The sequence below is a fragment of the Podarcis melisellensis genome (genome assembly GCF_964234715.1).
Source record: "Podarcis melisellensis genome assembly, chromosome: 6".
NCBI classification, from domain to species: Eukaryota; Metazoa; Chordata; class Lepidosauria; order Squamata; family Lacertidae; genus Podarcis; species Podarcis melisellensis.
This window is the reverse complement of record NC_138538.1, coordinates 98,764,826-98,778,710: the sequence shown is the minus strand read 5'-3', so window position 1 is coordinate 98,778,710 and position 13,885 is coordinate 98,764,826. Positions and strand designations below refer to the sequence as shown.

The window sequence follows — 13,885 nt, the reverse complement described above, 5'->3', positions numbered from 1 at the left end:
TGCTTACATTTCCTTCCTTTTTAATGCTGGCATGCCCATTCCTCCCCCCGCCCCTGTAAGGCTACTTCATGCTCAATGGGGAATCCTTCTTTGGGCATTTCGGCTCTTCCTCCACAGTTTGTGTTGTATCAGGACAGGAAATAAGACAGCAAAAGGTCACAATGAACTCTCTGCAAACAATCAACCAGCATCTTTTTTTGTTCCTTAGGACTTAAGTGTCCCTCATCCGTGTCCACACATCTGGTGCAACCGTACTCACTGAGCAGGGCCCGGTACTGCTCCAGCTGTGCCACCTGAGCCAGGACAGTGGCCTCTGAAACCAGGAGTTTGCCCCGCAGCCTGTGACATTGTTTTTTGCACTGAGGCAGCTCTGAGGGGAGAAGATGGACTGGCTGCCTGAGCTGCTGCCAGGAGTTGCTTCCCAGTCTGACTTCCCACACCTTTGGAGAAGAAATGAGGGGTTGTATCAGACGACAGCAGAAAAGACATGTGAGTCTTCAGGGCAGACTTTAAACTGACTCATGAAATGTCCCTCGTAGGTTACACTGCCCACACCCAGTCTTTTATTCTACCTTGATCTGCACTTGACTTGCACCAACCTGGTGAGACACATTTCGCAAAAGGACTACATGTATTACCCACTTAAACAGATGCTAAAGCTTACTGCAAAGCGCATTAAGTTAGTACTGCAAATAACAGTTTGGAACAGTAAATCCTGCCGTTGCCCAACATCATTATGGAAGTTAATAGCCTTTTAAAATCTGTTCTGCGCAGGAGACCAGAGAGCCATGAGTAGAAATGGCAGCTGCTGCTAGCCTAGGCAAATCTTCCCCAGCTCTGAGGTAATCCAGAGTTACCTGAGTCTCTTTTAGGCTGGTGTCCACACTCTGGGGACGTGGGGCACTGTCATGGGGAGCCCCCTTGAGGCTGCCTTGCAAGGCCACTCGCAGCTGCTCGGACTCCTGGGTCACACCAGCAGAGACCTGCTGCTGGAAGATGCTTCCACCTGCTTGGCTGTTCAGAGTCAGCTGTTCTTTCAGGAGGCCAATCACCATCTCCGAAGAGTGCAGCTTCTCCTGCAGCTTCCTGACTTCCAACTTCAGGTCCTCTTGCTCTTCCTTTTCATCCTCATTCTCCCAACCCTCGGATAACATTGCTTCTCCAACTTGCTCCTTGAGCTCTGCATTTTCGACACACAGACTCAGCAGGGCCTTCCTGTAGAGACATAGGAACCAGCACCCAGAGATTAAGCACTACTGGTAACTGGCAAGTCTGGGGCAGCCAACGTGGTGTCCCTCCAGGTGTTGTTGGTCCACTGTTGTTCTTCATCCGCCCCACACAGCATGGTCCGTGGCTGGGGGTTGCAGGAGATGTGGCCCAGCAACACCTGCAGAGCACTACCTGGGCTATCCCGGATTATCCCGCTTGCACCAGGCATTGCTCCTGGACTAGCCGGGTGTTGAACCTTTCCTCCCAGCACTGGCCCAGGAAGTGTTTGAGACTCCACCAGCATTAGGATCATTCCCTTTGTTTAGCATATTCAAGGGGGGGGGGCGGGAAGGTGGTTGGAAAACAACATTTTAAAAGCTGAGGAAGCATTTGTCATCCTCACTGCTTACGCCTCAGGCTGAAAGAATGAAGAGTCTTTCTCACAGCCTGCGTCAAGGAGTTTTGACCTCAGAGGACCTCAGGGTAGGAGGCATTCGTCCTAGCACAATTTTCTGTGGTGGCTCCCCATTTGTGGGATGCTCTCCCTAGGGAGTTTCTCCTGGCACCTTCATTACATATCTTTAGGAGCCAGGAGAAAACATTCCTCTTCTTCCAGGTGTTTGACTAATTAAACAATGTATGGCCTTTTAAACTGTGGAAAGGGGTTATTGTTTGTTACTATGTGTCAGGGGTTCAGGAGCAGAGGCACAGGAGAGGGAGGCAATGGAGAGCGAGGGGGAGGAATCCGAGGGGAGCGTAGGCGATGACAGTGATCCGAGGAATTCCCTGAGTCTCTCCAGCGAATCGGAAGATTCGCAGAAGGGGGCGCCCATGGCCAGGGCAAGGGGGTGCCAAGGGGGACACCCCAGAAGGAAGGGGCCAGTGGGAGCTCAGAGAGCAGCAGTTGGAAATCGGGACCAGCTTCCCCACCAGAGCGCAGTGGGGGGGAGGAGTCCCAGGTATCGGGACCAGGGTGTTCACCACCAGCGAGAGGAGATGAGTCAGGATGGACCACACCTCCATCGGAGAGCGCGGAAATGGTCAAGAGGAAGGTTGGCGGCTGGGCGCGCGCGCCAAGTTCAAATGTACAGGCAAGCGGCACAGCAGGTAGCCCGGATTGGGAACCAGGTCCTAAAGCCCGCCGAAAGGAGGGACAAGAGTCAGGGGGGTCAGCATCAGAAGAGTCCAGAAAGGAGGAGACCCAGGGGGGCAGAAGGACCCAGAGGAGGAAAGAGCAACGGAAGAGGTGGAGTAAGGCTAGAGTCTTAAACTGGTGTACAGGGGGCGGAGACTCAGACGGAGCTTCGCCAGTCTAGGTTCTAAGACGTAGAGCTGCACGCTGCGGCTTGTAAATGGAAACTGAACTTCAATAAAGACTTTTGTACATTACCACCGGCTAGCGTTGGTCCTCTGTGAGCTGGGACCTGGAGGCAGCTCTGACACTATGTTATGTATTTTTGTGTTTTTATACAGTGGTACCTCAGCTTACATACGCTTCAGGTTACATATGCTTCAGGTTACATATGCTTCAGGTTACAGACTCCGCTAAGGGACGCAGGTGGCGCTGTGGGTTAAAGCCTCAGCGCCTAGGACTTGCCGATCAAAAGGTCGGCAGGACGAATCCCTGCGGCGGGGTGCGCTCCCGCTGCTCGGTCCCAGCGCCTGCCAACCTAGCAGTTCGAAAGCACCTCCGGGTGCAAGTAGATAAATAGGGACCGCTTACCAGCGGGAAGGTAAACGGCATTTCCGTGTGCGGCTCTGGCTCGCCAGATGCAGCTTTGTCACACTGGCCACGTGACCCGGAAGTGTCTCCGGACAGCGCTGGCCCCTGGCCTCTTAAGTGAGATGGGCGCACAACCCCAGAGTCTGTCAAGACTGGCCCGTACGGGCAGGGGTACCTTTACCTTTACCTTTACAGATTCCGCTAACCCAGAAATAGTGCTTCAGGTTAAGAACTTTGCTTCAGGATGAGAACAGAAATCGGGCTCCGGCAGCACAGCAGCAGCAGGAGGCCCCATTAGCTAAAGTGGTGCTTCAGGTTAAGAACAGTTTCAGGTTAAGTACGGACCTTCGGAACGAATTAAGTACTTAACCTGAGGTACCACTGTCACTACACTGTGATTCTTGGAAGGGCAGTATAGAAATTAAATTTAATTAAAAACAAACAAACAAATACATTAGAACTGAGGTTGCTGCATTCCAGGAGGACATTTCCGGGAGCCACCATAGCCTACCTGAGCTGAGATATTGAGGAGAACCCAGCTTCTTCAATCTGCCCCTTGAGATGCTGCAACTCCCCTTCCAGCTTCTTCTTCTGCTCTCGAAGCTGCTGAGTCTCGGATTTTGCAGAAAGCAGCTCGGCCTGCAGGCTCTTTTCTCTCTCCAGAGAGGGAGCGGGGAAACTGCTTTGGCCCACGAAGGTGCCATCAGCTCCTTCCTTGGCGTGCTAAAACATGTAATTGAAACAAGAGGAGATCATAGAATCATAGAATCATAGAGTTGGAAGAGACCACAAGAGCCATCGAGTCCAACCCCCTGCCAAGCAGGAAACACCATCAGAGCACTCCTGACATATGGTTGTCAAGCCTCTGCTTAAAGACCTCCAAAGAAGGAGACTCCACCACACTCCTTGGCAGCAAATTCCACTGTCAAACAGCTCTTACTGTCAGGAAGTTCTTCCTAATGTTTAGGTAGAATCTTCTTTCTTGTAGTTTGGATCCATTGCTCCGTGTCCGCTTCTCTGGAGCAGCAGAAAACAACCTTTCTCCCTCCTCTATGTGACATCCTTTTATATATTTGAACATGGCTATCATATCACCCCTTAACCTCCTCTTCTCCAGGCTAAACATGCCCAGCTCCCTTAGCCCTTCCTCATAAGGCATCGTTTCCAGGCCTTTGACCATTTTGGTTGCCCTCCTCTGGACACGTTCCAGTTTGTCAGTGTCCTTCTTGAACTGTGGTGCCCAGAACTGGACACAGTGCTCCAGGTGAGGTCTGACCAGAGCAGAATACAGTGGCACTATTACTTCCCTTGATCTAGATGCTATACTCCTATTGATGCAGCCCAGAATTGCATTGGCTTTTTTAGCTGCCGCATCACACTGTTGGCTCATGTCAAGTTTGTGGTCAATCAAGACTCCTAGATCCTTTTCACATGTACTGCTCTCAAGCCAGGTGTCACCCATCTTGTATTTGTGCCTCTCATTTTTTTTTGCCCAAGTGCAATACTTTACATTTCTCCCTGTTAAAATTCATCTTGTTTGTTTTGGCCCAGTTCTCTAATCTGTCAAGGTCGTTTTGAAGTGTGATCCTGTCCTCTGGGGTGTTAGCCGCCCCTCCCAGTTTGGTGTCATCTGCAAATTTGATCAGGATGCCCTTGAGTCCATCATCCAAGTCGTTGATAAAGATGTTGAATAAGACCGGGCCCAAGACAGACCCCTGTGGCACCCCACTAGTCACTCTTCTCCAGGATGAAGAGGAACCATTGATGAGCACCCTTTGGGTTCGGTCAGTCAGCCAGTTACAAATCCACTGAGTGGTAGCATAGTCAAGATAACTCCTAAAAGACCAGAACACCCAGTTTATGGAAGATGTGCCAGAGAATGAGTTGCTAAACAAGCAGAAGTGCACAGCTTCAGCAAGGAGAAGACCGATACTGGGACTTCCAACATAATGACAACAATTTGCACGCAGCAGTTCGCACACACCAAAGCCTTGCTTACCGGGGTTACGTGGTTGTGGGTTCTGGCAGGATCTGATGAGTGGGTCTTTCCAGAACCTGGAAGCTGCAGGTGCTTCTCTGACAGGGACAGGGGGCAGGTGGGGCACCCCCCCACACACCCTGAGAGAAGTGAGGAGCAGCAGTGGTGAGAGCTCCTTGAGATCTCTAGACTTCTGCAAGATCTCACCAGAAGTCTCCGCCACTTCTCCTTGCTTCTCTGGTGGTGATTGCGGGGATGGGTGGAATTTGGCTGCCTCACTCAGCCTCCTGGGCAGAGCCTCCTCAAGCCAAGCCAAAGGAACAATGTCTCCACTGTTACACAGGACCGCACTGCTCCCAGGAAGAAGCATCAGCCCCTTTGAGCATGATGCTTTGCTCTCTGATTCACCTGTTGGCGAGTGGTTCTCTGTGCTTCTTCTTCAATACTGTCTGTGAACTCTGTGCTGGCATCCTCAGCATCCTCCTCTGCCACTGGACCTGGGAATGACACCACAAAGCAGACCCGTGAGACTTCTCCCTGGCCTGTATAAATTTAACTGCCAGCACAGACTCTGCAGCAACTTGATGCCAGATTGACTGCAGATTCCAACAAGGAAAATACTTCAGTACTTGCAGCTCTTCCATTTACTGCAGGAGCAGCCTTTCCCTATGCAGCAGATACAGATACAGCCAGAAAGTTTGGCTACTGACAGTGCATGTCCTGCCGCATGTGCCCTCCAGGCCCAAGCAAATGCCCCACAGTGCCTAAGCTTGGATTCCTCCGGTGTGGGTGTGGGTGTTTTGGAATGAACAGGCCTGAAGTAACCACCAAGACGTATAAAGGTAAAGCTAAAGGGACCCCTGACCATTAGGTCCAGTCATGACCGACTCTGGGGTTGCGGCGCTCATCTCGCTTTATTGGCCTAGGGATCCAGTGTACAGCTTCCGGGTCATGTGGCCAGCATGACTAAGCAGCTTCTGGCAAACCAGAGCAGCGCACGGAAACGCTGTTTACCTTCCTGTCGGAGTGGTACCTATTTATCTACTTGCACTTTGACGTGCTTTTGAACTGCTAGGTTGGCAGGAGCTGGGACCGAGCAATGGGAGCTCACCCCATCGTGGGGATTCGAACCGCCAACCTTCTGATCAGCAAGTCCTAGGCTCAGGGGTTTAACCCACAGTGCCACCAAAATGTATAGAGCACCAGAATTAAGGACTACATTGCTAGATCTCGCTGGTCCATTCTGAAAGTTTGTCCTGAAGAGGAGCCGGTGGTAAAGGGGGAGCGGTTAATGGGGACCGAGAAGAAGGCAGGCACAAGGAAAGAATGAGGAAGTGTTTCTTAACGAAACTATCAGTTAAAATTGCACCAGATTTCCTCTCTTTGTAACGGAAGCAAGGTACAAAAGCTCCCTTCCCCAAGGATTTTGTGGCGAGAAAGAGAGATAGAAGAAGATAGAAGAAGGTAAAGCCATGCAATGCTAACAGATTAAGAAAGGGGAAAGAGAAACTGAAAAAGATCCAAAGATGTAAGGGAACAACCAGACACAAGAGGCTTATTCATTCATTAACCAGGTGCAATCTGTCTCTACCCAGGTAAAAGTGCTTGTGTGGAAGTGTGCACATTTGCAGAGTTCAACTATTGTGTCCACAAACTGTACACTTGTTGACTTTTACAAGTGAATAACTGAGTGTACAGCTCAACTATTTGTGTACGCAGGTATACTGATTGTACATTTGTGAGGTGTTAGGGGAAGAGTAGTACCTCTGGTGGGGGGCACGTCATGCTCCTTCTAGGGTAGTTTGGTCCCCACTCTGCACTCAGCTCTCACCTGTGGCTCCTAGCAGCTGTGAGCAGGCGGCAGCGGCCACAATCCTAGGAATGGCTTAGACTGGCCGGCTAAAGCAGCTGAGGGGAGCCAATGGGTCTCAAATCCTCCATGAGTGAGGGACTTCCCCTACATGTCAAGACAGGCTCTGGTAGATTGAGCAGATATGACCAAAAGTGGGTCCAATGGTCAAGAAGGCGGTTTCTGTGGAGGGAAGTGAGGGCCAGATGGGGCTCACCTGCCTGGGGAGAGAGCCCATCTAGGAGAAGGAAATCTCTGATCCTAAACCTCTGCTGCCTTGCAGGATACCTTTGGGAAAAGAAAAGGCAAAGGAGTAACCCTCCTACACAAATCCATCCCTAAGGCAGCTGGGTGGTGCCTTGTCTGCCTCCTCCTGGCAACTCCTGGAGCCAAGCTGGTGCCAAATGTGTTGCTCTGCTTTCCTCTGGTCCATGTCAGCAAGGCCAAGATGGTCTTGTCTGGGCAGCCCAGGACTCCCAGCCACACTTGCCCAGCCTTGTGCCCCAGGGAGGTCACTTTGGTGTTGCTAAAGCAGCAGTTTGTCTTCACTCAAGACAGACAGGTGCCAACATAAGTGTAGTGTGAACACTCCTATGACCAAGAAGAGAATGAGAAGCAGAGAAAGTAGGAAAATTGGGGGAAACAGATTACATTAATTGAGGAGACCCTCCCACCTCCTCAAAACTGGGGTTCTTCAGCCAACACAACAACCTTTTTCTTTTTTGCAAACAGCAGCAATTCAGATTGAATTTAGCTTATCTTATTCTTAAGTGCTGGGTATTTAGTCTTGTGTAAAGCAAGTCTGACGCAGGTGGCGCTGTGGGTTAAAGCCTCAGCGCCTAGGACTTGCCGATCGAAAGGTCGGCGGTTCGAATCCCTGCGGCGGGGTGCGCTCCCGCTGCTCGGTCCCAGCGCCTGCCAACCTAGCAGTTCGAAAGCACCTCCGGGTGCAAGTAGATAAATAGGGACCGTTTACCAGCGGGAAGGTAAACGGTGTTTCCGTGTGCGGCTCTGGCTCGCCAGATGCAGCTTTGTCACGCTGGCCACGTGACCCGGAAGTGTCTCCGGACAGCGCTGGCCTCTTAAGTGAGATGGGCGCACAACCCTAGAGTCTGTCAAGACTGGCCCGTACGGGCAGGGGGACCTTTACCTTTACCTTTAAAGCAAGTCTGTACAACTTAGGGTTTGCCCTCAGAGGAGTTTGCTGTGGGTCTGCAGCTTTTTACATCCCCATTTAGTTTGTGTACCGCACATGATATTAGCTTCCGACAATACCAATCTCACTGCTTTCCCCCTATACATTCATGATAATCTGTTAAACGGGGGGAAATTAGGCTCTAAACAGCTTCACTCAGGGCTGCAGACAAACTATTTCTGGTGTGCTTCTGAACTCTGTGTGTGTTCACACACACACACACACACACACACAGAGAATCATAGAATCATAGAGTTGGAAGAGACCACAAGGACTTCCGGTTCCGGTCGCGGACAGCGAGGAAGCGCGGAAAAGCCCAGCTTGGGTTTTTTCGATCATCGCGGAGGCTTGGGGTACCGCAAAGGCTCTGCGAGCCCCAAAAATCCCAAGGGGGGGACCCTTGGGGGATAGGTCACCTGGCAGCGTGAGAGCGGAACCGCCGTCTTTTCGGGGCTTTTCGTCAAGAGAGGTCGCGGGGGTGACGGAGCCGCGAGCGCAATCAGGGGAAGACCGACTCCGCGTTGAGAAGCCTCTAGCTTCCACTGGAGAAAGCGACGAGCTTCCACATGTTTAGAACGGATTCCCCAGTGTGTGCAATCTCCAACAGAGGAAAGACGATGGCTAAAAACTGGGAGAAGCCTGGATGCCCTTGGATTTCTACCTGTTTGGTGTCCACCCGGCAGACGGATTAAAATGGCGCTGATACAAAGTTGCAGGAATGAGGAAGGAAGTTCCTGCTAATCCGACTGAGTGAGTACAAACAATAAACCCTCGGCGAGAGGAGAGACTGTGGACATTAATTTTGGAAACCGTAAAGAAGAACCGGGGGATATCTATGCATATGAACTCAAATGACAAGGAGGACTCTGCTTAGAGTTATTGGTTAATTTTTAACTTGGACTCCTCCACCTGGACAAATTTGCTAGTTCGCGTGTTCGTAACCAGACGTAAACAGTTTCTAATTAATTTCGTATCTGTGGTTATTCTCTACTTGTCAAAGGACTCTACTTGGGGGAGGATAGAAAGCTGCAAGAAACCTCAAGTGTCTTAAGAACTTTAAGAACTTTAAGCGTCTTAAGATCTTCATCACGGGCGAAGGAACAGTAAATTCAGAACCTTCTGCTGCGACGTCCCATATAGACGCCCTGCTATATAGGCACTCAGAACCGCTCCTTACCGCCTCAGCGTTTTTAGAACTGATCAGCGGAGCCCGCTAGTTATTCACCGTTAATATCCACTGTCGACGCTGGTATTTGGATGTTCAGACATATAACGAAACTGAGGGGGGGTCGTGTAGCTTATTCTACTTCGTTAGAGATAATTGCTTCGCTGAGATCCTGGGCTCGGACTAGCCCACCCCCTGCTGGGGACAAGGTGAACTGACGTACATAAGAGATCTACTAAAGAGCTTCGAGAACGGGGTGGGAGAAAGTCTTGCGGGAGTGGCCAGAAACACGCCCTTACTGTTCACTGCTTAATTTGGTACTTGTTCACCGTTTAACTTGTAACTGTTGTTGATCCATTTCCTTGTGGTTTAGCCTAGGTCCAGATTTTAATTCCCCCTCCTGCCTCCCCTATTCCCTCTCCTACGCGGAACTGCTAGAGTAAAAGTGTGGGCCCGGTAAGGGAAAGAGTTAGCAATGTTGGGGAGAGATGGGAGAAGGGGAGGGGGGACCCCAGGGGATAGAAAATCCTCAAGACAAGAAGAAATAAGAGATTTGGAATGCCTGTGGGCTAAAATTAAGGAGGAATTTAAGCAAAATGAATCGCATATGGAAAGTAAACTGGAAGAAATGCAGGAGATGATTGATAAAAAAATAGAAGGGGCAGTCGGAGCACTATCAATTAAAATCCAAGAGTTAACCACCAAATCCAAAATAATCGAGGAATCCAATAAAAAAATGCAGAAAGAGGTGAGGGAACAGAAAAGGGAGTCAGTAAAGATGAAGGAAGACCTGAGAGAACTAAATAAAGCTCAGGAACGGATTTGGGATAATCTGGCCATGACGGAACTGAGACAAAAACAACTTCACTTAAAATTTAGAGGAGTGGAAGAAGAAAGGAATGAGGATGTAAAAGGAAAAATGATTAAGGAATTATCAAAATGGCTGGGATTAAATGAGGAAGAAGTGGCTCTAACTATCGAGAATGCATTTAGAATTAAAATGAGACCCCCACACGTAAAACCAAATAAATTCATAGGGGACTGCCTAGTGATTTTTAACTCACTGGAAATGAAAAACCTGATTCTAAAAACAAGCTACCGGAACAAGTTAAAAATTGGTGGGAGACCTATAATCATTTACAAAGAAATACCAATAAGACTGTTACGTAAAAGAGAAGGATTTAGACAAGTGGTAGGTATTTTAAAAAGAAATGACATACAGTATAGATGGGAATTCCCCGAAGGGATTACCTTCTTTTATAAAGATAAAAAGTTCAGGTTATTGGACACACAGGAAGCCGAAAAATTCCTGAGAAGGTATGAGAAGGAGCTCGGCAAGATAGAAAATAGGATATTGGACGGGGAGGTGGTTGAGAGACAAGAGAAATGGAGGGGGAGGGGGCCGGGAAGGGAAGAAAGAGAAGCCGAAGAAGAGAATGAAGAGAGCGATGCCGCAGTGGGAGAAGAGGCGGCAGGAGAGGAGGAGGCCCCAGAGAGCAAGGGCGCCAGATTTTAAGATTGTTGAACTGTTCTGAGTGTTTACTGTAGTTTAAACTTAAACAATAACATCCACACTGAAACTTTTATCTTGGAATGTGAACGGATTGAATGAAAAACGTAAAAGGAATAAAATTGAGAAAGCCGTGAAAAATAAGAATTATGACATAATCTGCTTCCAAGAGACCCACATAGCAAAAAAACACAGACACATCTTGGTAAATAAAAAATTTGGGGTAGAATTTGTCAATTCGGGAATAAATAAGAAAAAGGGAGTAGTGATATATGCCAAAGAAAAATGGGAGCCGGCACTAATCTGTAAAGATGATGAAGGGAGAATAGTGGGAATTCAACTTAACTGCCAGGGAGAAAAGTTTAACGTGGTAACGGTCTACGCCCCTAACACAAATAAAGCTGAATTCTTTAGGAAGTTAGAACAAATATTGTTGGAGTTGGAAGATCATAAATTAATCCTGCTTGGGGACTTAAATGGGGTACCAGTACCGGAACTGGATAGGAACATAAAGAAGGGGAAAGTGAATCAAGGGAAGCTCCCAAGGTCCTTTAAAAATCTTGAGGAGAATTTTGACTTAATTGATATATGGAGGTACAAAAACCCGGTTGCAAAGCAATTCACTTATTTCTCGGAACCCCATCAGAGCTGGGGCAGAATAGACCAAATTTGGACATCAAGAACAATTGCGACTAGAGTTAGGGAATGCGAAATCCAACCCAGAACCTTATCAGATCACTGCCCAATAGTCCTAGAAATAAAAAAGGAAACATCAGGCCCATATAGGTGGAGAATGAATGAGTACCTCCTCGACATTGAGGAGGTGATAGTTAAGGCAAAAGATACCCTCAAGAACTACTTCGACCTAAACTTGAATAAGAACACTCCCATTGATATAGTCTGGGACGCAGGTAAGGCGGTCTTGAGAGGCCTCCTGATACAACAAAATAGCTACAGGAAAAAACTGAGAAACCAAAAGAAAGAAGAGATCCTTGCCCAGCTAAAAGACTGCGAAAGGAAACTAACGATAAGACCAGGAGACGATAGGCTTAAACAAACTACTAACATGTTACAAGCACAATACTCTGCACTATTAAATCAGGAGGTTGAGTGGAAAATTAAGTACATGAAGCAGAGATTTTTCGAGTCAGCAAATAAATGCGGGAAGCTTCTAGCATGGCAGCTCAGGAAAAGAAAAAAGCAAAATGTGATAAATAAACTTATAGTAGATGACAAGATAGTGGAAGAGACAGCCGAAATAGAAAGAAGGTTCATCCAATTCTATGAAAAGCTGTACGAGAAGGGAGAGGAGGCTGATGCAGAAATAGAAAAGTACCTGGCTGAATGCGGAGGGATCCGCCTAACGGAAGAGGATAAAAAACATCTAAACAAGAGGATTACAGTAGAGGAGGTTAAAGAGACTATCAAGAAAATGAAAATTGGGAAGGCACCCGGCCCTGATGGACTAACTGCCAAATATTATAAAACATTAGGGGAATATATTGCACCAGTACTCAGTGAGGTTATTAACAACATCCTACAGGGAGGCAGGATCCCCGAGTCATGGAGGGAGGCACATATTACGTTAATACCAAAAACAGAAACAGAGAAAACGGATATAAGAAATTATAGACCAATCTCCCTGCTCAACAATGATTATAAGATTTTTGCAGATATTATGGCGAGCAGGCTGAAGAAGTACCTAGTGAAAACCATCCATAAAGACCAAGTGGGATTTTTACCAAATAGACAGTTAAAAGATAATGTCAGGCACTTAGTGAACATTATTGAGTATCTAGACATGAAGATAGACACCCCGGCATCATTGATTTTCATTGATGCTGAAAAAGCATTCGACAATGTCTCCTGGAAATTCTTAATACAATGTATGAAAATAGTAGGAATGGATGGTCCGTTCCTCGAAGGAATAAAGGCAATCTACTCAGGACAAAGGGCGAGGCTGATTATAAACGATAGTCTCACTAACCCCTTTACAATAACGAAGGGCACAAGACAAGGTTGCCCACTATCTCCTCTTTTATTCATCATGGTTCTGGAGATGCTCGCAAACAAAATAAGAGAATCATCAAGTATAAGGGGAATAAGAATTGGAGAGAAGGAATACAAGCTAAAGGCATATGCCGACGACCTGGTGTTAACCCTAGAAGATCCACTGGACAGCGTTAGTAATACTGTAAAGATCTTAGAGGAATTTGGTAAACTGTCGGGGTTTAAATTAAATAAGAAAAAAACTAAAATTTTAGTGAAGAACTTAGATGAAGAAGCTAAGAAGCAGTTGGAGCAGTCGGTTGGTATTAAGGTGGTAAAAAAAGTCAAGTACCTGGGAATTTGGATCTCCCCAAAGAATATAAACCTATTAGAACATAATTACACCAAGGTCTGGAAAGAAATTAAAAAAGACTTAGATACTTGGAATAGGTTAAAGTTGTCGTGGACAGGTAGAATGGCTGCGATCAAGATGAACATCTTACCAAAATTACTGTTTCTTTTCCAGAATATCCCTATAATTAGAGGAACGTCATGTTTTAAGATCTGGCAGAAAACTTTGGCGAAATTCATTTGGCAGGGGAAAAGGGCTAGGATTAAGTTTAAACTCTTGACGGACGCGAGAGAGAGGGGGGGCTTTGCAGTCCCAGACCTAAGACTTTACTATGACGCTGCCTGCCTCTGCTGGGTAAAGGAATGGGCGACCTTAAAAAACCCAGACTTATTGGATCTCGAAGGCTTTGATGCCAGGTTTGGCTGGCACGCCTATCTTTGGCAGGATAAAGGGAAAGCCCATAAAAGCTTCTCAAATCACATCATTAGAGGTTCCCTACTGGAAGCCTGGAACAGGAATAAAAAAGTGATTGAAGGCAGCACGCCCTGGTGGCTCTCCCCAATCGATATTATAACATTAAAAAAAATAAATCAAGAAGGGCAAAGATGGACATACGAAGATCTCTTAGTTAAACGGGAAGGCGGTTGGAAGATCAGACCTTATGAGGAAGTAAAAGGAAAACTAAACAGTTGGCTCCAATACCACCAGGTTAATGCGTTGTGGCTCGAACATAAAAAAATCGGGATGAGTGATAAAAAATCGAAATATCAGGTAGAAATATTGGAATCTAACAGTAAACTCCTCTCTAAAATGTACAAGCAACTGCTAACCTGGGAAACTAAAGACGAGGTAGTCAAAGGGGTCATGGTCAAATGGGCCAGAGATCTAGGACATAATGTGGAACAGGAAAAGTGG

General features: G+C 47.5%; 1 protein-coding gene across 5 annotated transcripts in view; it reads right to left on the bottom strand.

Annotated features, from left to right (window-relative positions):
- The window catches only part of PDE4DIP (phosphodiesterase 4D interacting protein), a 114,651-nt gene that overhangs the window by 19,730 nt on the left and 81,036 nt on the right, over positions 1–13,885 (bottom strand). For all 5 annotated transcript variants that reach the window (XM_081915005.1, XM_081915004.1, XM_081915007.1 and 2 more), the window contains 4 exons: positions 5,319–5,407; positions 3,444–3,655; positions 858–1,215; positions 260–440 (listed from right to left, as the gene is read on the bottom strand). In XM_081915005.1, coding sequence (XP_081771131.1) covers positions 260–440; positions 858–1,215; positions 3,444–3,655; positions 5,319–5,407 — 840 coding nt within the window. The remainder of the gene's footprint in view (positions 1–259; positions 441–857; positions 1,216–3,443; positions 3,656–5,318; positions 5,408–13,885) is intronic.